The sequence below is a fragment of the Pararge aegeria genome, chromosome 23 (genome assembly GCF_905163445.1).
Source record: "Pararge aegeria chromosome 23, ilParAegt1.1, whole genome shotgun sequence".
Taxonomy (NCBI): domain Eukaryota; kingdom Metazoa; phylum Arthropoda; class Insecta; order Lepidoptera; family Nymphalidae; genus Pararge; species Pararge aegeria.
In genome coordinates this window covers 4,495,515-4,522,122 of record NC_053202.1, presented here as the reverse complement: position 1 = coordinate 4,522,122, position 26,608 = coordinate 4,495,515, and the positions used below count along the sequence as shown (strand labels likewise).

General features: G+C 37.8%; 1 protein-coding gene across 5 annotated transcripts in view; it reads left to right on the top strand.

Annotated features, from left to right (window-relative positions):
• Nucleotides 1-26,608, top strand: part of LOC120634183 (glycerol-3-phosphate acyltransferase 1, mitochondrial) — an 88,059-nt gene that overhangs the window by 28,321 nt on the left and 33,130 nt on the right. For 3 of the 5 annotated variants that reach the window (XM_039904618.1, XM_039904619.1, XM_039904620.1), the window contains exons 2-4: nt 13,779-14,027; nt 20,235-20,376; nt 22,534-22,647. In XM_039904618.1, coding sequence (XP_039760552.1) covers nt 13,918-14,027; nt 20,235-20,376; nt 22,534-22,647 — 366 coding nt within the window. In that variant the 5' untranslated portion in view covers nt 13,779-13,917. Of the gene's footprint in view, nt 1-13,778; nt 14,028-20,234; nt 20,377-22,533; nt 22,648-26,608 lie in introns of those variants that run through there. The other 2 variants (XM_039904623.1, XM_039904622.1) reach the window with 2 other exon arrangements.

Here is a 26,608-nt window from a genome sequence, read left to right as displayed (position 1 = left end):
AGTAGCTGTCAAACTTTTTCAATAGAACTGCAACGTCATCGCGATCGGTTTCCTTTTCGAAAGTAAACGTTTGATAAACATCAAATCCGTCCGAGCCTATTAAATTGATCAATAAGCTAGCTTGTACTGCTGGGTCTTCCTTATGCACACCTGCAGCTTTTATGAATAACTGAAATTGTGTCTTCCATTTCTTCCACGCGTCAGCCCGGCTGACTGGGCTGCCATCCACACTGAGTTCCGGCGGGGGTCTTACATGCTCCATTGCGAATAAATATGCAATCCACCGTTTACTACTTTTATTATAGTAAATCAAAGCAAACACGGCACTATATCAACATTAACTTCATTAATTTCACACCGCTGCCACCATGTTATGTTAATGAAACTCGTGTTGGATGACAACTACTTTATTATCAAAATACCCACAACAACTCCTATTTCACTTCGGGATCTGGATATTATTGGGGACACGGCCTCTAACAAATGATGATACATCGGCATCGTACTCGTGAACGTTGCTCAAACTAACCTAATTGGCTAGGCTTATTTGCGTACAATCCAATCTCGGGGTCGATAGTTACCTACCTATCCCAACTTTGTAACTTTAAAGGAGTCTATACAATAATCCCACCGACGAGACCCGATTCGATTTCAGTATCATCATCAGAGATAGATCGGTTGTCATCTCTGGAGGAGGGGTTCTTGCGAGAAGAAATATTGTACCAGTTGTTCACTTTTTTTAATATAGGCAATCTATAAATAATAATACTTAAAAATTACTAATCTCTTTATAAATTCAGTAAAGAACTCCTTTTTTTTTTTGTTTATTTTTGTGTTATTTAAAATCTTAATATTTATTACTATGTAATTTATGTATTACTAATCTCTCATCAGCATCATCATCCATCAGCAAGAATTAAAAGGCTTCTTAATTTTTTTTATCATCATCATTGTATCAAGCCATTAAAGGGGAAGGAACACCATCCTAACCACATCAGTTCAGTACCCACTTTACAAAGCCTTGAAAATAGGAGTGTTCTTACTCTTATATCGCTCAAATATCAAACCGAGCTAAAGCGAAACCGGATTCAGCTAGAAGCGACTAATAAAATTGTGTTAATTTGTTTAATACTCGCAATACTGGTCGTGTACATGTTAATTTCCCGTGCTAAGTATATCTATTCGATTTTAGTCTCTTTTGGTTATTTTTCCATTCAAATTGCCTTTGATAAGTAGGGGTGTCAAAAGTTTGTGCTAAATACATGGCAAATATAGTTACCTATTTAATACAATTGTGTTAATTAATCAAATATGTATGTTTTTGTAACCTCCTTGCCAACGTTGGACGCCCATTGCTGGACTTAAGGTCCAGCAATCGCTTAAAGCGGTACTATTTATAAATTACTAGCTGTTGCCCGCGACTTCGTCTGCGTTTGTTTTTATTTTTGATGTGGCATTCAATTTAGTTGTAGTTCTAAAAAAAAATAAAGTATTCAGTATGGCTAAGCCTTAAATGAGGGGTTTGCTGCTATCCGCTGAGGAGTTCTGTCCTCTATCTCCAACCACATTAATCAGATCTACACAAAATTATAGTACAAAAACAATTATTTAAATCGGTTATAGTTTGTTCCTCTAAGAGTTATGGTGTAAAATCGTCAAACACCTTCATCCCCTCTCCTAAAGGAACCGAGCTTAATGTCGGGATAAAAAGTATCTATTACTTCTAACACTTCCAAGAATATGTGTACAAAGTTTCATGAGGATCGGTTAATTAGTTTTTGCGTGAAAGCGTAACAAACAAACTTACATTGACATTTATAATATTAGTAGGGATTGTTTCTTACTATATAATAAAGTATAGTTTCATACTACGTAATACAGTTTAAGTAAAACTTTTTGTGACAGATTTCGTCCTAGGAAGTACTACCGCCAAGCTTATTTCTGCCGCTGAGCAGCATTGCTTTGTTCCGGTCTGAAGGCAGCGCCGGATTAACCACGTAGCAAGAGTAGCAATTGCTACGGGCCCCGCGCGAAAGAGGGCCCCGCTTATTTAATACCATTCATCTCTGCCTGACTGACTGACTGACTGACTGACAGACAGACAGACAGACAGACAGATAGGCACACGCACTCGCAGACGCCCACGCACACAGACATCGCCTATAGTAATTTACTACACTATTAATTTCCCACAAAATTGTAAACTATATATAGCAAATATGTATTCTACAACTGGAAAATGTTTGTGTGATGAACATGAATGTTTTTCAGTGTCTGGCTGTTTATCTGTATATTATAAGTATTTATGTGTATTATATTCATAATAAAATATTCATCAGCTATCACAGTACCCATAGCACAAGCTACGCTTACTTTGGGGCTCGATGGCGATGTGTGTATTGTCGTAGTATATTTATTTATTTATTATTTATATTTAAGATATACGTATTGAGTATTGTTTTTTTATAATTGTCTTTTTACAACTTTATGCTTAAGAACCCATAGCGGATCAAGCTCTTAAAAAGAATTTGCTCAATAACGGGCCCCGCGCTTTTTAATAAGACACTGTCTGAAGGGCTTGATTGTTGGTGAAATTACAGGGATATGAGGCTTAACAAAAGCGGTGGTAGGCTAGTGTTTAGGGATTCAAGACTCCCTTCGGGCGTAGCGAGTTCGGTCCCGGCATGAACCTCCAACTTTTCGGATTAATGTGCGTTTTTAAATAAAACAATAAAAAAATAAATTATAATAAAAATAATCATTTAATTCAGACGTTTCCATCCATAGATTGTTAGTATATTTGTAACAATTTTTCCTTAACCACTAAGTTAGTATTGATTAGTTTAAATAATTAAAATAAATAAAATTAATAAACAACATTACACTCGCCCGATTGCTACTCTCACACAGTGGCACATGGCAGCAAATACCTTTAGAATGTCATAACAAAAAACACTATAAACACTATACACTAAATACTATAAACGTATAACTGCATGCCTGGAAGTTCTCCACATTGATACGTCCAAGGGCAGACGTGGTATACTACTGCCGAAACACTTCTCATTCTGAGAGGAGACGGTATGCCTAATACTACCTTAGGAATCATAGTATAAAACCATCCTTACATAACCGCCCAAAATGACTTCTGTAGCTATCGCAGACAATATTATGCAGATGTCATAAACGCCCGTCATGCTAAACCAGTGGCGTGCACTGGGCTTCCTTCCAGGGTATATACAGTGAGAAGATTGCCGAAAAATGCCAAAACTCCTCCTGCTATACGAGTTATTTATCAATTTTAAGGTAGGCAGCGCTTATGTGGATGTACGAAGTGCACGCCACTGTGTAAAACTATCATTTCAAACATGCTCCCTGCTCTTTAACGATGCATAAATCATGCTCTATTTAGTGAGTCCATCCTTTGTCTTTTCTGTTACTGATATAAAGTTAAAATATCTTTTGTATCGGCTCATTTGCGTACAATGACATAGTGCGGTCATCTGAGACACATTTCATTGTGTAATGGTATATTAGGTTGCAGTGATTGTAACTGAAGCTAAGCGGTTTGGGATACGTATACAACTGCTCCGTTGGTCCGATGGTGAGCACGTTCGAATACGTATCAGTAGGACCTGGGTTTGATTGTTTGAGTTTATCGATTTCAAACAATCAAACACCCAAAGTGTTTGTTGGTTTGTTTGTAATCCATAACCTCTGAAACTACTGAACTAGTTTTAGAATTTTATCCACAAGTTACATAGGCTATTTAAAATAGGCCACAATGGATTGGCGATTTGCAATCATCATTATTAGGTATACAATTCTATCGCTTCAAAAAAACAAGGCCTTTTGCTATCAATTATCGTATGTAGCTAAAACCTTGCCCTTTTGAGCATGTTATTTGTACTTAACGTTTAGTAGATATAGAAAATCAAAACACCCACGGGAGAGGAATTTACCTTCATGAGTAAGGTAATTGAGCGGCATGAATTAATAGAATCATAGCATTTCGTTAATGCGTGTGAAACTGCTGGGTAGCGCTAGTAATAAATCCATACTAATACTCATAATAACATTATAAATGCGGAAGTGTGTCTGTTTGTTTTTTTGTTTGTTACCTATGTACAGCGTGTACAGCACTATTAAGGTACAAATCGTGAGTCGTGGCCCAATTTTATACATCCGGAAGACGGATACAGGACACTTTTGTCCTTGAAAACAGCTCAGGGACTGTACCCGCAGGATTAGATTAGCTCGCATTATATCACTAAGCCAATGCTCGTATCATCTGCGAGATCATGAAAATTTCCGTGATCCACAGTACGGTCGCATGATCGCTAACCTTTCACCTCGCAAGCTTATTTGTACAACAAACAGTTTTATTTATATTATTATCAACGTTATAGTTATAAATATAAATTAAATAGTGTTGCCCAAATTCAGTCTTGGTCTTGCAGTCTTGGTCTTGTTCTTGCGTTTTTGCAAGACCAAGACCAAGAACAAGACCGCGTATTTTTAGCAAGACCAAGACCAAGACTGACCGTGCAAGACTTGAGCAAGAACAAGACATAGCCTGCAAGACTCTTGCGTCTTGCAGCTAGGACTTAGCGCTATTTCACGGAGTAGTTAGGTGTAACTGTTCGGTGTATAGGTAGGTAGGTACGCTTAGGAATTCTATGAGACGCAAAAAACTATATCAAAGAATATGAAAAACTGGACCTATGCGCATTACGACTAATACCATAAACATAGCGAATAAAAAAATATCTATTAAAATCAAACTGAGTGCATGCATAGTTATGTTTTAACCATCGGCACTTTGATAATGCGGCATCAAAGGTTTTGTACTTACTTCTCAAAGAAATTTGCCGCTTTTCGGAAGTACATGGTTATGATACACGCGCCGGCGGCTTCTTTTGAAATCTAAAACAATCGTTGCCGCCGCGCCGAAATCATAACATTTGACACTATTCATGCAAAATAATTTCGAATTTTAAGAGTACCTACAGGTGTTCCAAAGAATAAATAAGTTTCAGATTGGTGATTTTAGATTGGTGGAGGACGCATGAGACAGAGTATCCGATTTTATCGAAAATGGCCCGTGATTTTCTCTCAATACCTGCCACTTCAGTACCTGCTGAGAGGTTATTTTCTAAAGCATCATTAGTAATTAGAAAACATAGAAATAGGTTAAGTGATGAGTCAGCCAGATGGTTACTTTGTATTAATTCTTGGTCAAAAGAATTGATATAAAGTATCATAACCTAATGATAAAGCTGTTGATTTGTGTTGTATTTAATTTTTATTCAAATAAATGATAAATCGTAAAACTCTTTTATTAAATTTCTTATAGGTTGAGGGTTCAATCTCTTTCTAGACAGATAAGTATTGTTCTTTAAAATACAGTCAAGTTATTGTAATTAATTTGTTTTTTTACATGTTTTAGCAAATGTAAGCTTATAAATCATAAATGTTTATTAAGAAACAGTTACTTCCATGGAAAACGACATATAGGTCAGTTGATTTTTCGAATTTCTTATCAAATCTTCAGTTATTTATTAATCTGCTTGATCTTTACTATGGCTATGTTAATTCAAGCTCACAATGTTCCAATTCTAATACGTTTTTCTAAGATTTAAAGTAAACTTTAATAAATAGTAATAGACTAATAGGTAATTGCAAGACTTGCAAGACTCTTGCTGCAAGACCAAGACCAAGACCAAGACTGGGAGCGCAAGACCAAGACCAAGACCAAGACCAGGTGTATTGGCGCAAGACCAAGACCAAGACTGGCTAAGTCTCGTCTTGTTCTTGCATTTGGGCAACACTAAAATTAAATATTATAAATAGGAAAGATTTTTTTGGTTTGTTTGTCTTCTTACGTACAACAAGGCTTTGATAGGCGTAAATCTCACGATCATTGCTATCTAACATCACTTTTGCATAAAAAAAAACAAAAGTGACGTTTGAAGCCCGTTGTCCGGTATATTTACGGTTTTAGAAGGGTGGTAACAGTTGTATTCTGGGTGCCCAGTGTGAGATTCTCTTCCTATTCGATGACTGCAGATCATGTTACCTAGTGTGAGATTGTCTGCCTACGTTAACTCATTCGAACGCGTGAAAGTTAACTACGATTTGTATGGAATCGAATAATTGCCATCTAGTGATAGTAAAGTTTCCTATTATTGTAACTAGATGGCGCTCTTTTCATTCCATACATATCTTGGTTAAGTTTCAAGCATTCGAATGAGTAAACGTAGGTAGACAATCTCACACTATGCACCGTGAACTGCAGTCATCACGGGGCATCGTGGGCAACAACTAGTTATAAATAAAGCGGCAATCACGCCTGTAATTAGTTATCTTTCGTTGAGACTTTATATTTGCGGCGTGTAAGGTTAATTGGTTGAAGTGTTCCGAGCGTTGATATGCAACATTTGTTATGTTTTCATTGTTTTATTGTGTAAATATTGGGTTTTGTGAGAATTATTGGGGTCATAAAAACAGAACCTCTAAAGACTTACAAGATAGAAACATTCTTAACGAAAAGAAACCGACTTGTTAAGAGAAGAAGAAAAAAATATTATACCAATTGAATAAAATAGGTAACGGCGTTACCGGTGCGCTCTTAGGAGCAATATCTCATTGGAAAGAATAAATGCAAGGAAATACTTATCTTTATTCATAAATCATGCTACATATTCAACGTCTTAAAATTTTGTGTTACTGTGGCACTTCTATGTAATCACATCAGAAATGAGATCCGTAGAAAAATCAGTGTTACCAACGTGTCTCTACCAGTAGCGAAGCTAGCAATGGGCACATAGCTAGAACCGATGGACGTTAGAGTCCCATGGTGGAATGCGCAGCGTTGGCAGAATAATCGAGAGGTGAACAGATGTCATAAAACGAGTAACAGAGAGGATAGAAGCGGCACAAAATTAAATTATAGCGTTGAGACGTCCTGTGGTTGAGATTATAATGATGAGGCGCTTCCACTGCTTTGAGTCATCATTAATCAACCTAATCACAGGGCACGATTCTCAGAATAAGAAGGGTTTAGGCCGTAGTCCAAATTCGGATTGTTACACTCCCCCCGTTTTAGAGTGAACATTATAGAAAACTAACAGGGATGCAGGTGTCGTAATTGTGTTTGCCCTAAGTGATTTTTCATTGCTTAAAACCCACATCCCCCTTCGACAAAGTGCGTGCCTCGGGTCAGTCGAGCTCAGTCCTCCCGAAAGCGAGCCTGACGTCATACCTTTACTACTTAACTCAAACTCTATGCTGTGCTATGCTCTAATATGAGTACTAGGATAACGTTTGACATGTGTCGCACAACGTAGTAGGTTACGCCTAATAATGTTTAAAACGTAAGAATATGAAACGTTGAATTCCGGGCTTTTGATTCTTCGGATTCTGAAAATCCAAGATGTACTTTGAAAACGTTTGATGTGTGTCACACAACCTAGTAGAAGGTTCCATATAATCATGCATGACATGTCCTTTGTAACGTTAGAGCATGAAGCGCTGATTTCCGGCCTTTTGATTCTGGGGATTACGAATATCCCAGATATCTAAGTGACGAAATGATAACTACAACCATTCACTATATTACGTTGGATCACAAATGTAGAGCTTTTATTAACGATTACTTATTTTTTTTGCAACTACACTATTCAACAAATATATCCGCTCTGCTCTTTACGTGTATATTATCGTATCGTACTCCAGTGTGCTCTGTAAAACTATGTGTATTTATGCGGGTCGCCACATTGTGCATTATTTAATTGAGCAATATAACTGACGCGACCCTAAGCAGCAGACTGGTGGCGCGGCCTGTTGGGTTCTCCCGCTTCAATAGAACATTATCGTCTACAGATCTCAGAACTCAATTTGGAATTTAAGCATAGCTGCATTGTCCTCATACAATTCACCATATATTCGATTACTACCGCCCGATGTATGCCATAAAATACCTAGTTTAGAGTACGTCTCAGTGATCCTAATCAACTTGTACACAGAACTACGGCGACCGCCAAATTAAGGGCTAAATGCTAAAATCATGAGGTTCCAAAAATGCCATCATATTTATTGACAATGATAGTATTCCTACCGTGTGGGGACGGCAGATCAGAATCAGTTGGCATCACTCATCTTCCCGCTGGTTTCAAAGGAGGCCATTAAGAAAACATAACACAGAACGGGCAGCAGCTTACTTTCTCTGTCTAATGTGGTGGATAACCTGTCGCCTTTAGTCCAGCTGTGGGCTGTTTAGAGGCTTTTGATGCTAAACATTTCACATTACACTGGCGTAGATGTTCGATAGTTCAGTTATCCAAAACGATACCTGGCATCTATATCTTCCATGACTCACCCACAGCTTTAAAAAAACTCACCGAACACTTATAGGTGAGTTGAATTTTTTGCCAAATGAAGTTTACATGACGCTTTTTCAATGCTATGTGCACTTGTAATTGACGTGCATATCAGTCCACGTTTTTGTGTGTGTGCTATATTTAAAACCGTGTAATATAACATGCATATTAGAGCATATGTAAATAAAATTAAATTTATAATGACTTATTGTGAGTTAACTAATCGTTCTATAAGTATACATATGCCATTTCACGTAACGCTCGCAACGATGCAATGTTCTGTAGTTTTACATCAGGTTTGAAATCCCTTGATTTATAATTAGTGGATTACTGATTGTGAGTTAACCTTTGCAACGATTACATATGAAACATTTTAATAAACTTTCATCAGAGTTAACAGGTCATCCTTTGTGTCAAAAGTAGCGTCTGTAATCGAAAGGTTGATTATTTATGTTTCTTCTATAAAATTAATCATTATAAAGAGAACATAATAAACTAAATTACACTGTTAGCGTATATCCCACTTCTGAGTGTGGGCCTATTCTCTCATAGGAGAGATAGTTTTAGAGCCACCCACAATGCTGCTCCAATGCGGGGGGAAAACGAAATGTATATATACATGTACTAGCTGTTGCCCGCGTTCTTTTACGGTTTTTTTTTAATCCCGTTTATAAGCTAGCCACATTCGCGGAGCTTTTTCCCTGTTTTTGGACTGCACCTCATACAATAATGGCTGAATGAGGGATCTGTATGTTCTTACTTCTGTGATTAATTCATTTATGATAAATTAACCATAGACATATCATTGTTAGCTTTCATTGCATGATCGCGTGATCATATTTACCTCCGCATCCCATTATGCTGTACCTGTATAATTATCAATGTCATAGTTACAAATTATTATAATAACAAGCTGAAAGTGTTAATATGTTTTCGTGACGGCTAAGGTTATTTGGGTCAGGCATTGTTTATTTTATCATTTATTTACATGTTCGCCTATTATTTAAAAAAAGTGTGTGCGTGTAACCTTTACGCGCGATAGAAGTAAAACTTTATTATTATTTATTGATGAAAGAGAAAAATGTCCCGGGACTCCGCCATTTCATTTAATATTCTCTATTTCATTCAGTTTTGACGACCTCCCTGGCGCAACGGTGAGCGATGTGAATTTAAAAGTGGCTAGTTACCACCCTACCGACAAAGACGTGCCGCTAAGCGATTTAGTGTTCCGGTACGATGTCTCGTAAGAACCGATTAGGGGTATGACTATCATACTCCCTAACAGGTTAGCCCGTAACCATGTTAGACTGCGACATCACTTACCACCAGGTGAGATTGCAGTCAAGGGCTGACTTTAGTGGAATAAAAAAAAATCATTTTAATATCACTTTCACATTTTGTAAATATTTTCATTTGTTAAATAGTATAATTGAGAGTAGAAAATTATAACCTTGGCATTAAATATTATAGAATGTCGCAATATTATTAGTATTTTCAATTTCATTTTCATTTTCATAGCCGAGAATCTGTTTGGTGTGGAGTATACGGATTGAAGAAATTATAAATTACACCATACAGATTCTCCTGCTGTTCGCGGAGTATATATAGCTTAATTTTCATAATATATTATAGATTTCCGCAAAGTAACGCCTGCTTCTATCCAATGCTTGTATTATTTTTTTTTGTCTCACTCTCAATGACAATGCTCAGTTCCTTGATGGATCTTTCTCCATAGAACCTATTTTCCAAACCGTCGTGGTGGTAGAGTCCCTACAACAAACAAACTTCACGTTTCAAATCGGTGCGATGGCATGTTGAAACCGACTAGGGGTTTAATAACACTGCCACACCCCTAACAGCTTAGTCCGTTACCATCTTAGACTGCACTGCACTTACAAGCAGGTGAGATTGCAGTCGCGAGCTAACTTGTAGTGGAATAAGAAAAAACTATTTTGGATTCAACTTTACACTCCAGTATAAATGTCTCTTGTCTCATTTCTGCACTTTTATCATCACCTTCAGCATATATAGAGCGAAGAGGTTTTGTTTTTTTAATAATCAATCGGATATCGTTTTTTCCACATCTCTCCGCATTTCGTTGGTCACATTCGGGAGAGAAGAGATATCTTAGTTTTTATGGGTATATCAGGCGGCGGAGCTGAGATCACCGTTACGCTAAACTGTTGTCTTAACTCATCTCAAAGGCAGTATTTATACGCTCTGGTCAGCTCAAAAGCTATTTAAAAACTCTTTCTTGCAACGCCGTATGGAGGTATATAATATTAAGTTACCTACATACTTTAAGATGGTTTTCGTAACCAAAAACCACATGAAAGTAGACTCGATAGATCAATTTCAATAATAACATTAATCTATATTATTTTCCAACTATGTTTATATTCTGAATTGGTTATTTAAATCAGAAGCAAATTTTGATCTCTTTTTTACGATTTAGTCTTATTAAACTCCGCAAACGTATGAAGTTATATATTATATATTTACCATAAAGTTACACAAAGACGAGTGTAAAGAAAATGAAACATTTACCGTGGATGCGTATCTGATAAAAGATGTTTCATCTAATTATGTGTCGCAACAATAGTCTTTGTTTTAAAACTATTTCAGGCGAATGATAAAAAGATCAACGGGTCAAAACAAGATATTATCGTTTTGTTGCTCTTCTAAATATGTGATCTCTTATTGATATTATATTCTTCATTACTATTCTTATTACTAAGACAAATTCATTATATGTTTCGAGATTATTTGATTGTATAGCAGATTAGGCATTAGTTAGTTTTAATTCGACATTAGTCTACCGTCCTGCGTAGTTCGTACTACCAAAACAGGAAACCTTCAGGGAACTGATTGTATCTAACAATACAGTTGTTACTTCGTAACGTCTAATCAGCCTGCTTGCACTTTTAATAATATATACTTAATATACTACGAGAATACACACACCTAGCCCCAAAGTAAGCGTAGCTTGTGTTGTGGGTACTAAAATAACTGATGAATATTTTTAAGTTTACCTCAGAAATTTAAGCTAAGATTTTTTTTTACAGAATTAGTGCCCTGTTTTCATAAGATGTCACAAAGTTATGCCTTTATTTTCCACGTGGAAAAGCACCGTCCTTGTTGCCCTTTGCTAGAATAATCTATGTTGAAGCTTGAATATTGAAGATTTTGAGATAAATTAGCAACGAATAAACACAGCAGCTTTGATGAATATACTAAAATGAAGTAACTTATTTGTATTTGGATGAAAAATAAGCGATGTATTACTGCGACTCTTAAAATTAAAAAAGTGCAGACATATATCTGTATTTCTCAATAAACGTACAGTAATTTAAGCATTTGGTTTATGGCTACTCGATAAAGCTCACGGAATACTATCAATCAATAAATAGACAATAACACTCCAACTGCTGCGATTAAGGCCTCTCCCAAAGAGAGGGTTTGGCCATTATCACCAAGGGCAGACGGTGCCCGCAGAAGATGGTAGTAGTAGCACAGAGGACGCTGCTGCTCCGTTGTATTTTCATAGTCGCCTCTGTCGACACCGCCATCACCACACGGCACGAATGTTATCATTGGCAAAAAATATCATGGCATTTTTTTTGGACCCTCATCATTTTAGCTTTGCTACCTCCATTTGGTTTAGCCGAAGTTCTGTGTAAAAGTTAATCAGCATCTCCGTCACGTAGGATTAACCAGCAAGTCAGGTTTTGGATAACTGATGTCATCCAATTTGTTAAGTTTAACACTCATTGTAATATTATCGTTGTTCAACAATTACTGTACTTTGATCGCACACTGTAGGTACTCTAGGTAAATAATGACAGTGTATGCCTTTGTTGCTCCCCAACTGATACCATCAGCTACGCGAACTAAAGTGCAACGGTTATTAGTTTATCGGTAATCATTTAGGTCGTTTGTAATAGTTATTGTTCTCGCATTGCTATCGTGAGTTAGTGAGTTGGTGCCGCTTTTATCTATCACGCTAGTACTCCGCACTTCGAGGGGTGATGTTGATACTTTGATATAAAGCATCTGCACATTTGCTAACATCCAACTCTGCCGATCGGCTGTCCAACCTCAGCTACGTACACGGCTCCCTCCCATTATATTTATTATCTTCAAATTTTGGCTTATATCACATTGATCGAACTTAACAGTTGTTCTGTTGATCACATATCCTTTGCACAAAGCTGCACATTTACAACTAGGGAATTTGTTTTTCTCATTTCATCATCATCAACTCATTACCGGCCCGCTACAAGCCTCCTCTTAGAATGAGAAGGAGGCAGTAGTCTACCAGGCTGGCCAAGTGCGTATTGGTAGACTTCACACACCCTTGAGAACATTATGGAAAACTCTCAGGTTTTCTCACGATGATTTCCTTCAACGTTTAAAACAAGTGGTATTTAAATTGCTTAAATTAAAAAGTCAGTGGTGCGTGCCGAGGCTCGGACTCGGTCTCGCTGTGGTTTTAAGTGACCTCCCAGGTTTGATCGCCAACCCCACAATATAGGCATTTATGATATCTTAATTTACTCTGGACTGGTGGGACGCTTTAAAAAGTCAGTCGTGCGTGCCGAGGCTCGATCGAACTCGGTCTCCAGAGAAAGAAAGTCTCCTATCACCGCTTGTCTCATTGACTTAGCATTAATTTTTTTATCATTTAAAACGTGTTGAATCTTTTTAGCAAGCTTATCAGTAGGTTGACCTTACTTGGCTTGATTGTTTTACATGTTGTAAACTAGTTTCAGTTTTATGATTTGATTGTATTCTATTTTTCTTTGTTTAGAATACCGAGCACCGATGTTTCATTTAACTGCTTTTCTTTCCTTTGTTGTATTATTATTAAGACGTGTATGTGTATAGACGATCACTTTAGTTTGAATTTTATTCTTTTTTTGTTCAGCTAAGGTACTTCCCCTTCACGTTGAAGGTGCCGTTTTTTTATGAAGATACCCATCGATTGATGGATTTATGGGGTTAGTGATCCTTTTTAACGTTGCGATTGGAAGTTCGCATATCTATAGATGCTCAATCATTTAATATGTTTTATCTATGACGCCCAGTAGGTCCTCTGTACTCCCAGAGGTGATGATGATAATATGATTCCAGATGGCGTCGAACGCGCTCGTTAAATGCTAAATTACTCTATTATTGTGTGTCGTTTGGCTCGCACAGTTCAGCTTCGGCTGTCGAACCGTTCACACGTATCGGTATATCGCGGATAAAACATCGATATATCGCGTTTAAATTACAAAATCGGCATTCGTTCCTTGAGTATTGGAAAATTTATGCTTATACGAAGCACTTATACGAAATTCTTGTGTTTGAGTTTGGAAATTAAAATCGGTAAATTTACTTTTTTTATGTGTGCAGGGACTGCATTGATATTTGACTGCTAAATTTAAAATTAAAAAAAAATACTGTGCATTGTGGTTCTTTTGCGAACAAAATTTCGTTCAAAATTGAGCGTTTGAGTGTTTTCAATGGTACTGGTGATGTGAGGTTCGGTGCGATGGATGCCATGATGAACGTGTGGACGGTGGTGGAGAATGTCCGGGTGGCCAGCAGTGCCGCGGAGATGGCCATCTTCACCGCCATAATCTACTGGTTCTTCACCTCAAGGTATGTGTCACTGTGTAATTTTATATCATCATCATTATAATTTTCTGACGACCTCCCTGGCGGTAGTCGCTGTGGTTTTAAGTGACCTCCCAGGTTTGATCGCCAGCCCCACAATATAGAAATTTATGATTTCTTAATTTACTCCGGACTGGTGGGACGCTTTGGCCGTGGCTAGTTATCACCCTACCGACAAAGATCTGATGCCAAGTGATTTAGCGTACCGGTACGATGTCGCGTGGTAACCGATTAGGGGTAAGGGTTTAGTATACCCCTAACAGGTTTGCGAGTATTATCTAAGACTGCATCGACACTTACCACCAGTCAAGGGCTAATTAAAAAAACCATCTTTCTGTTATCAACATGGTTCAACGTTTCTTAACCATCGTTTCTCCTAAGCCACATGTGACGTGGCGTAATGGCTTTAACACTGGTATAAAAATTAACAGACTACTTTGACAAACTACCAGGACAACATAAAGTATAAGGCAGTGCTGCCAACTCTCAAAAATATATGCTCCTAAAGTCTCAAAAATCACTACTTTTACTTGGAAATTTACAAGTTACAACATAATTTAATTTGCATTAAATAAACTTGACATTATAGTGGAAGTAATGGGTATAAGAATATACTCAAGGCAACTTGTTTTCAACAATAAATTATAGAGAGCCCCAAAGAGTAAAGCCCTTAAAAAGTCCCGTTCCATATATCTATCTGCAACATTTGGGAAGGAAAACCTTTAAATTGAGAATCCCGCTAACTGAGGAGACTTTCGGTATTCCCTTTCTGTAAAACAAGTAAACGGACTACGGTAACACGGTGATCATTCTATCTTTGCTTGATATAACCTGTCGTATTACATCCAACGTTGGTTTGACTGATTGGCGCTTTCAACACAAGGTGACATCACCTTAATTTAGTCTAAGGCACGTGTATTATATAGTCTGTAATACGTGAATTGAATTGCTATTTGCTTTTTAATATATGTGCACGCAATTATTTTACACATGACTCCTCTGCCACCATTGTCAAAACCAAAAAGAAGTTATATATGACCTCCACTTATAAGTTATAGTACGATTTTTTTGGCATTGTGCAATTAATTTAGGGTTATACAATAAACAATAGGCTTTAGCCACAATACTCGGTTATGATACTCGGTCTCCAGACATATTGACTTTTCAATTCGACGTTGTGAAATCAACATCTTATCACCGAGTATCATCCGGTATCGGAAGGAAATAAAGAGTCTGAAAGAAGTAAGAGTCTGAAACGAAAAAAAATTGTATACAACGTGTAACCGAATTACAACCGAGGAAGCATATTGATTTTTCCATACAAACGAATCCAAAACAATCTAACAGTTACTTATTTTATATAAAAGACCGACAAGCGCATAGTACCTACGCTACGCGGCGCATACCAAATAAAGTGACAGGAGTCACATGATTTTAATTTTGTATCTGATGTTAGGGCTATATCTGATTTCTTTCAGTATAAGGTTTTCGGTTTCAAAGGTAAGTCTCAGAGACAGAACATAATGTTCCTCTAAAGCGTGTAAAGTATTTCGGCTTTCATTTACACGTTGTATATAGAATCGACAATCTCATTTTGTGAAGTCGGTTATAGATAAAAAAAATCATTATCATCTATAGCCTATAACAGTCCACTGCTGGAATAAAGACCTATTCAGACATTTCCATTTCTTACCATCAGGCGGGCTATCTGCTTCGACAATACTCTTTTCCAGTTGTAACTAGATTGCACTATTCGCGTAGGTAGAAATTCTCCCAAAAACGTGCTACGGACAAAATAAATTCCTTCTATAATTTGGTTTTGTCCTAGATTTTTTGTGCACTAAAATCTCCATAAAATATGAGGTGCCAACCTCATATTTTATGGCGATTTTACCTCAATTATATCAAATAATTGGTGGATCAATTTGTAAGCAATCAAACATATTAGAATAATAAGGTAAGGTAAATTGCTGCTTTATAAAAGTTAACGAAATTTTAATAGGTCTTCTTCGAGTTATAGATTAAGAAACACGGAAAACATTAATACCTAATCATCGTTCTCATCATCATGGCAAATGTTAGACATCCACTGCTGGACAAAGGTCTTTTGTAGGTGCTTCGGCAGGTGGATATAATTTATATCTCATGCCTATAGTAAGCCTTGCAGTATTGGGATATTAATTTGCTAATCGTGAAGTATATAAGAGGTTTTTCTTTAAATACCTATGAAAGTATTGTTTGTAAAACTATAAACATAGTGCTAAAGCCACGTAATAAAACAACTATACAAAACATATTGACTTATCTTATATATTTAAACGAGCAATTCTTGCAATACAATCATATATTTATATATATATATATATATAAATATATGATATATTTATATATATATATATATATAAATATATGATTGTAATCTCTGAATCGGCTCCAACGATTTTCTTCATGAAATTTAGTATACAGGGGGTTTCGGGGGCGATTAATCGGTCTAGCTAGGATTAATTTTTAGAAAATGTCATTTTATTCGTGTTTTCTGGTAATAACAAATTTGGTGCAGACGAAGTTGCACGGGTCAGCTAGTGAGTATTTTAACAAAGATTTTAAAGGTAACTATATCGAAGGTAAACTATACTGAATTGCTTTTAAAATACATAAGGAAATACAAAACTGAGAAAGTTCGGTGCAGTCGTCGCTATGAACCCATTACCGGTCCAGTATAGGGTCTTCTCTCAGAATGAGAAGGGCTTAGCCCGCAGTCCGCCACCCTGGCCAATATCATCGAGAGCACTCAGGCATACAGGCATAGTAAATATATTAAAACAGTATAGAAACTGCGAACCAAAGTTCGAAACGGCACGAACCGACCAGGCACCGATCAGGCACCAAAGCTATTTTCGTAGGATTTTCACCAAACCACACTGGGCCAGCTTGGTGGACCCTTCTCATTGTGGGAGGAGACCAGTGTCCTATGCGAGTGCGAGATTTTTTATCTATTCGATCGCGTAAAAGTTGACTATGATTTGTATTGTACGGGAGCTATGGTAATACGCTCGACCGTAACAATAGGAAAATCTTCCTCCGAGAGGGTGATCGTGCTCGGGGAACGAAGTCCGAGCATTCATTTTTGGAAGTTGTATATATAGGCATTCTTCGTGAACACATCATTCGCTAGCGCGATGCAGGATTTTTGTAGCGCCATTTAGTTTTGTTATGTGGAGACCGCTACAGTATGGTGTCGAAAGAGCGCCATCTAGGGACCAGAGATCTAGTGTTTGATATAAATCATAGTTAACTTATACGCAATATAATAGAGGAATAATCTCGCACTCAGCACACTGTAGTGGGCCGGTAATGATATGATGATCCTTTCCGTTCGTTCGTATTTACCTTTCTGATTTCATATGGTTTGTTTGTATTTGTGTTTGGTCATCCAGAATAAAAGCCTCGCAGTAGATAGTAGTAGTACGACAGAGGACACTGCTGTCTGTTCTCTGTTATATTCTCTTAGTCGCCTCGTACGACACCCGCGGTAAGAGGTGGTGGGGTGGTGGCAGTGGCGTGCATAGAGAGTATGCACAGGGTATGCAGACGATACAAAATGAAGAAAATCTCCAGTACCAGTTATGAAAAACTTAAGGATAGGCTACAATGCCTATCCTTAAGTTTTCTAAAAAGAGAGATCTAAAAAGCCTACCCTCAAGTATTTATAACTCATACTGGAGATTTTCTTCATACTATATCATCTGCATACCCTGTGCATACCCTCTATGCACGCCACTGTGTGGTGGCAACCACGAGTGCCGTCACCACACGGCACTCGTGTTCCGTATTAACGTGTAATTGGTATTTCGTGTTATTACGTGGATTTTTTCAACGGTTTTCCATTACCCTTGAATACGTAACATGCACATAATATAAGTATTTAGCTACGTAAAGCATAAAGTATGAAGAGCCTTGTATTTTTTTTGTTTTATTAACTCGGCTTGACCTTTATTACTGCGTCTCACTTACATAGACCATCATAATCTTCCCTACTAATATTATAAATGTGAATGTTTGTTTGTTACGCTTTCACGCGAAAACTACTGAACCGATCTTCATGAAACTTTTTATACATATTCTTGGATGTATTAGAATTAATATGGTATACTTTTCATTGAAAAAAAATTGGTTGTCTGTAAAGTCGGCTTACTGACGATAGTTGAACGTGACAACTACGTAAGAAAATACTGATGGAATGGTTGCATTTTTCAAAACAAAATTTTAATTTTATTTGTTTGATAGATATTATCGTTGCTATAGACAATTGACACCACATTCACTTTTCACTGCACTTCATCCTTGCCGAAAACATGTAAATGTATTATTGTATAGCTGTCTACGCGGACGCATCGCTCACTCAATTAGGAGAGAGACAGATGTCGAACGCGGAGGCCGACTGTGCCTCTTTGTCGCTCGTTCCGCGCTCTCGCTTGCACTTCAAGCCTTGAATGGAACGCCTCAGAGCGAGGTAACGCCGCATACGTCATGTTTTTTCGTGCGTGCAGCCGGCTCCATCGAATTATAAGACGTTGTCACGTCAAAAAAAATTACCTAAGATAAAAAAAAAATTGTGAAAAAATCTAAAAATCTCATAATATTACTATAGGTGTAGACTATGCAGCCGTACGCTGCCTCCCAAAATTACACGGGCGAAGCCGCAGTGCACATCTAGTAAAATATATAAACTTTTATATATATTTAAAGCGGTGATAGCTATTGAATATGGCAACCTTTCGGGAGGGGGTGTAATAATGATTGAACAAGTAGATCCACTTAATGTCAGTGGTATACCATAACCATAACCTATAAACAGAGCCATACTTCGCATGCAAGAAACACGTCCTTCAAGGTGCCGCCCTGAGTTCAACGGTGTTAAGCCCTAATCTTATATGTACTAATATATAAAGCTGAAGAACTTGTTTGTTTGTTTACTTCAACGTGATGATCTCAGGAACTTCTGGTCCGATTTGAAAATTTATTTCAGTGTTGTTGTATCATCACGCCACCAGAAGTATAGCACCAATGAAGAATGTTTCAAAATAGGGTTTTTTTTTCTTTTGAGAGCTTCCGCCGCGTGCGCTGCGTAAATGGTTAAAGTTCCGATGAAATCATGCATTACAAAGGTGTTCCCATTTGAAAGTTCTAAAAAAATACGCGACAGCATATGTCTATCTTTTAAGGTTGACTTATATGAGGACGATATTGCGAGGGTTCGCTAGTGAGCTTATAAATACACCGGCAACCACGCCCTTTAGACCGAAACACAGCATTGCAACAATGCTGCTTAGCGGCAGAAATAAGCATTGTGGTATAACTTCCCCGGACGAGCTCTGTCCCGTAGCTCTACTAGTACCGAATTATTATAAAGACTCGATTATTATAGAATCACAACAGACGTGGCCGGCGCTTCTGTCCCAGCGGTTCTTGTGACAGCTGGTGAAATTGCACAACACCACGTGTAGTGTTATTATGTGCAATGGCTCAAATACACAAGCAGAACGATGTCACAACTGCAAGTGTCCACTATAGGTCGACGGTTGCCGCCGATGCGTTGGCGGTCACCGCCGAACGGTGTCGACGGCTACAATTACCTCTGCTGTTAATATTGTGTTTGAGCTCATGTTTTGGCGACTCGACAGTTTTTTGATGGGTCAACTCTGCCACCTGATAGGGTAACGAATGAGTGAGGTGCGATAGTTTGGGTTATGCGTAATTTTCACCCACTTAAACACCCCGGTGGCCACTCCGGTGGATCTCCTAAGAACACGCCGGTGCTTCCTTTGCACCTCAAAGGCTCATCCTGGGAGATACAGTCCCGGCCTCTCTTGCGTGGGGACCGATTTCGACGCACCTCTAACTTTCCTGAGTTATGTGCGCTTTTAATTAAAAAGCCTTAACGCTAAGAACATCGTGAGGAAACCTGCATGCCTGAGGTATGTTCTCAAAGACGAGTGCACTCACTTTTCCAGCGTGGTGAACTACATCCTTCTCACTCTGAGAGGAGACCCGTTACCTTTAGTGACTGATGTCTTTCAATGAGCTGCTTAGAAAGAAGTTGACTTACTTTATGCTCATGAAATTAAGCCTTAGCTTTAAGCTTCCGCTTGTTCTATATTATTTAATAACAAATGCTTTTGATTGTTCCAGCCGCGTAGCTGATATGCTAGAAGTGGTGGGGGAAAGAGTCGGGGGATGGTGCGGTCGCGATTCAAGCACACTGCGCCAAGCGGTGCGCGCTCGTCGCAGACACAACGCGGATGTATACGCTAAGCTGGATGCTGAGATAACGGTGAGTTCATACATTCATCCATAATATTATAAATGGGCCCACCCTAGTGCCAAGTTTGAGATTTTCTACCTAAGTTTACTTATCCGAAGGCGTGAGAGTTATCTACGATTTATATGGTATCGGAGCGCCATCTATCTAAAGCGACAAAATGGTGCCAATCAATTGGAGAAAAAATTTCCCTGACCGATTTCGTTCACGACGGTCAACCTCCAGCCAGATTTTCCAACTACGCGGGAGATATACTGCACTGATACCCAAATTGAGGGAGTATTGAAATAGAAATTCAATTCGCCATTTTGGATTTGAAATGTATCGTAGTGTATAGTATTTAATTAGTAGAGTTGTGAAAACCTTGACAAGCCGCCATTTTGTAGCGACACCAAACATAGATAGCTAAGAACACTCCCGGCTTATTAATCTTTCAAATAAAAAAAAAACGAAATCAAAATCATTTCCTCCTTCCTTTAGGAGCTACGATGCCGCACACACACACACACACACACAAACACGTCAAACTTATAACACCCCGTCGTTATTGCGTCGGGGGTTTATAAACTGGCGTCTTATAAAAATATTTCGAAACATAATGTGTAAATTTCCGTACGGACGTAGTAAGCTTTTGTCGCAACCTACGTAGGATATTGCACCGGTCGAGGTGCAGTTGACAGTTGCGAAACGGATCCGACATCTTTTTTTTTTCATACCATGTACCCACCTACTCCAAAGTCCATAGCGATACGGCTGGATTAATGTCATTAACGCTATTTATCATGCGAGATATTGTGTTTGATTGATTAGAGGTTCACAAATGTTATTACATGATTGTTATTTAATTTATTGTTTTTTTTTTAGGTATTATAAGTGTCTTTAAAAAAAAATTGTATCTGCGACCAGCTGTTGCCCGCGTTCGTTTTCCGCGTTTATTACTGTTCTTACAAATCCCGTGGGAACAGTTTGTTCCCTGTAATAAAAATAAGTAAATGTTACTCTCCGTCCTTTGAACTAACACTATGCCAAAAATCAAGTTCATTGATTTCTTAGTTGGGGCGTGAAGGAGTAACAAACAAACAAAAATTTCACAATTATTATAAAGACGGCCGATTGGCGCAGTGGGCAGCGATCCTGCTTTCTGAGTCCAAGGCCGTGAGTTCGATTCTCATAACTAGAACATGTTTGTGTGATGAACATGAATGCTTTTGCGTGCGGCTTCCTTCACGTTAAGTTCAATTTTTGATGTGGATTTAACTTCAAAGGTTTAAAAAGATGTCTTGCTGCTAATAAAAAAATATGAACGTAAATTATTATTTTCATCCCCTATTTGAAAAATTGGAAATTGGAAATTTGAGAAACATTTTTTCTTTATTTTTTATCGAAACCCTGAAATCAAAGTTTTAAAGGATGTAATTTTAAAAATAAATTGATGCTCAAACTTGGGGACGCCCATTTAACCCTCTTAGGGTTGGAATTTTCAAAAATCCTTTCTTAGCGGATACCTACGTTGTAATAACTATCTGTGTGCAAAATTGCAGCCCGATCCGTCAAGTGGTTAGAGCTGTGCGTTGATAGATCAGTCAGTCAGTCGGTCACATTTGCCTTTTATTTATATATAGAATATAAGTATTTATGTAGGTATATTAATCATAAAAATATTCAAAAGTCATCCGAGTACCCATAACACAAGCTACGCTTACTTTAGGACTAGATGGCGACGTGTGTAGTAGGTGTGTATTTATTAGTAAGAATGCCCGGGTGGATTCAGTATCATGTCAAATTTATTTGACTGTCACGAAGCCGTCTATTGAAAGCAATGCACTTTGCAAGCCCTTTACAGAGTTACCAAATTTTTTTTTTTTTTTTGATTTTTCGGCTGGTTTCTTTGGGGTTTTCATCGACCTTTTACCGGGCTATACTACCTAGCCGATTGCGACTTCACACGCCTTTGAAAATAAATGGAGAACTCTCAGGCATGCAGGTTTCCTAACAGAGATTTCCTTCGCGGTTAAAGCAAGTGATATTTGAAATGCTAAAATTAAAAACGCACAGTATAAACTCTGAAATGTGTAGAGGTTCTTTAATGCGCTTTTACACTTTAAAGATTAATTCCTTATCTTTATTCCTTGTTATAAGGAGTTCTAATTAGGTTTAATTTGTCAACAGTCTAGAACTTCGTCGCTGTACCGGCTTAAGGAAGAGCCTCAAGTGCCAGCGCCGCAGCCCGACCGTCGTCCGCCAGCTGGCCTGGCGTGTTCACGATGCGCACCGTTATCAAGGGTGAGCCTTATACTAATAACTTTATTAAGTATCATCATCATCATCATATCAACCCATTCCCGGCCCACTTCAGGGCACGGGTCTATCACAATTAAAAGGTTCTAGGCCACCACGCTGGCCCAGTACGGATTGGTGGACTCCGCACGCCTTTGAGAACACTATGGGGAACTCTCAGGCATGCAGGTTTCCTCACCATTTTTTCTTCACCGTCGAGGTAATTGATATTTTAATTAAAACACAAATAACTCGTTATATGTGCATGGTGGGTTTCGAACTCGGCCCCCCGAAAGTGAAGCCAGAGTCCTAACCAGTAGGCTATCACCGCTTCACCACTAAGCTATCAACTATAATCACTACAAATTACATGTCAGGGTGGAAGTATTGGAGGGTGGCCTTCCTCTGAGATAAACATGATAAACATCTTAAGATACTGCTGGACCAATAGCCTCCACTCCGCTTTGCTTTAATAACATTATTATTATTTTATAATTTAAAAAAACGTTTAAATTATAAAATTAAGTTATTTTATAATTTAAATAAACGTTTTATTTTTATTTAATTATAATTATTATATTACGGATTTAGACTATAGATACAACGCTCTTAAATAACCTCAAATTATTATTATTAATATTCCTTTTTATTTGACGCCATTTCTAACCAATGGTACCCATAACTTTAACACTTACTTTGGGGCAAGATGGTATTGTCGTAGTATATTTATTTATTAAAAATATCATTTAAAGTCGTCTCCAAAAGTGAAATATAATAGGACTTAACCCAGGATCTCGTGGTCAATAGTTGAACTTAACTACTCACGCGACCAACAAGGCATTCGACGTGAAAAAAGTGAATCTCTTGCATATATTATTTGGTATCAATCGTAGTGTTGGACGGTCAAGGCCGGATGCGTAAATTAACTCAATACAAACCAGTTATCAGTGTTAACAGTCGAAGTGACTGCGATCGAAATACTCACATAAACTATATTGGATAGTTCAGAGCGGAACACAGCATTGCAACAATTCCGCTCTGCGGTAGAATTAAGCATAACTTCTCCAGACGAACTCTGTCACAAAGAGCTAATACTAAAAAGGTAAAACTACTTTAAGAAAAATATAAAATTCGTCGCATAAGATATTCTTATGGCAGAGGTAACTACAATAAATTAGTATACCCATTCGTATTCTCGTCACGGCAATATTGTATGAATGTAAATACCTGTTGAATAAACAGTAACTGAACAAACTTCGTGCTAGTGTGTAAACTTGTGTGATCGAGGAATGGAGTCAAGCAAGACTTAAAATTCAGCCAACTTTTTTAATCAAGTTGATCCTTTGATGAAGTTGGCTTTCTTTTTTTGATTTTTTTTGTAAAAGAACGTAAGTTACCGATTATCTATAGTTATGTCTCTTACGCTTTGGTTGCATGTATGGAGGGTAGAGGTAAGGAGAGTCATCTGTGTATATGAAAAAGTGTCGTCAAAATGTATTAAATTAGGATAAAAATTCAAAATTCAAAATTCATTTATTTCAAGTAGGCCTAATACAAGCACTTTTGAAACGTCAAGTCTGTCCGTGTGTATTGACTACCACCACCGGTTCGGAAGGCAGATTCTACCGAGAAGAAGCCGGCAAGAAACTCAGCAGTTGCTCTTTTCCAACATCAAAAATTTACATTTTATATTTTAACATTCATTTTTCTATCTTGTGAGAGATGAAAGCGGAGCCGGATGCTTCCAAGCAACCTTGTCATTAAGAAACTCATCAATTGTATAATAACCTCGCTGTAATAATTGATTTTTGAACTGTTATTTAGCGCAACAACTGGACACTTTTTCAACTTTTCTCCCATATAAGATGACTCTCCTTACCTCTACCCTCCATAGTTGCATGGAATAGATCTCTGATCAAAGGTTTCGCATGCGTGTTAGTTGTTAGGAGGAATAACTGCCGTCGCTCTTTGTAACTATTTGTCGTCGTGATTTATTCTCGCCAAGTGGAGATGTTTTCCTTCACCGCTGAAGCAAGTGATATTTTATTTGCTTAAAAAGCAAACAACTTAGAGTAACTTAAATGCATGCCGGGGTTCGAACACATCCCACCGTAAGTGAAGCTTTAAAACTTCGCTATAACCGCTTCCGAAACGAGATATGTCCCACTTAATGTTATTGCTTAATTACTAGTAATATTTAATTTTATTGCGTTAACCAGCCGAACCGGTCAGAAAACTGACAATGTTCACCCTTGTGCCTCGATATTTTAAATCTACTGTCGCGTTTTTCCATCTATAATTATAACAAAACAAAAATCGGATGCCAACTAAAATGTAAAATATAAATATTTTGTAGAAAAATTTTTAACCACCGTCGCAAAAACTATGTATATGGGCCGTTATAAGTTGACGTGTCTGTTTGTTTGCATTTATGTGTGTCGGTGTGACTGTGGATTCGTAGCAGCCGTACGTATTAAGCGATTTCGATTTTTTTCTTGTTCGAAAGGTGAATTAGTCGGGAGTGTTCTTAGCTATGTTTGATGAAAATCGGTCCAAGATGGTCGCCGTCACAAAATGGCGGTATACGTATTTTTTCACAACTCTCTCAATATGGATATCAAATGAAAAGGCCTAGGTTACTTTACTTTAGCTGTAGTAACTACGAAGGTATCCCAGTAATTCTATCATTTTACTTGGCAACGACTTGAAAATGTTGTAGAAAATATTTCTTTTTACTTTTTCGTTTCGTTGTAATGTGGTAATTTATTGGAGAGAATTCTTAAAATATTAGTTCTTGCTTTTTCTATAAGCATTGTTTTTTTTTTTTGTATATTGTCGACAATGGAATAATAATAGGCTTTTTATTTAAGTAAGGGTGCCTAAACGAATTTTTATTTTTACCTACATATAGACGAATAAGTGTGTTAAGAAGAAAATCCCTGGTAAGCGCAGCGTTGGTCGACTCCCGACGAGGTGGACGGACGACATTAGGCGTTTCGCAGGTTGCCGCTGGATTCTAGCGGCACAAAACCGTGGAATTTGGAACTCCCTACAAAAGACCTATGTCCAGCAGTGGACGTCTATCGGTTGATATGATGATGGGCAGTGACCCTGCTTACTGAGTCCAAGGCCGTGGGTTCGATTCCCACAACTGGAAAATGTTTGTGTGATGAGCAATAAGTGTTTTTCAGTGTCTGGGTGTTTATATGTATTTTCTAAGTATTTATGTATATATAATTCATAAAAATATTCATCAGTCATCTTAGTACCCATAACACAAGCTACGCTTACTTTGGGGCTAGGTGGCGATGTGTGTATTGTCGTAGTATATATATGATAGACGAATAGATTGCGTTACTGTTATTGTAGTCGGTTTTATATTTGTTTTTAATACTATTGTGTAAAACCTACAGCGACGGAATATGGATTCTTACTTAACTCTTTGTTTGATTGGCAGTATCGACACAATGCGATAATAAAGTCGGTGATTGACTGCGCAGTAGTATTGGAACTTTGCCTCCATTATCTTTGGTAGGAAGCATGGACTCGTCACGTGTTCAATGTAGTTCAAACAGTAGAGGATTTTTGACGACCTTGGCGCAACGGTGAGCGCTGTGAATTTAAGTAGGAGGTGCCACGTTAGATTCCCGGAAGGGACAATTTGAGAAATTATTATTTCTGAATTTGCTCTGGTCTGGTCTGGTTGGAGGCTTTGGCCGTGGCTAGTTACCACCCTACTGACAAAGACGTGCCGCATAGCGATTTAGTGTACCGGTGTGATGTCTTTTAGAAACCGATTAGAGGGTATGACTACCATACCCCTAACAGGTTAGTCGCTACTATCTTAGACTGCATCATCACTTACCACCAAGTGAGATTAATAAATATACTAAATAAATATACTACGACAATGCACACATCGCCACCTAGCCCCAAAGTAAGCGTAGCTTGTGTTATGGGTACTAAG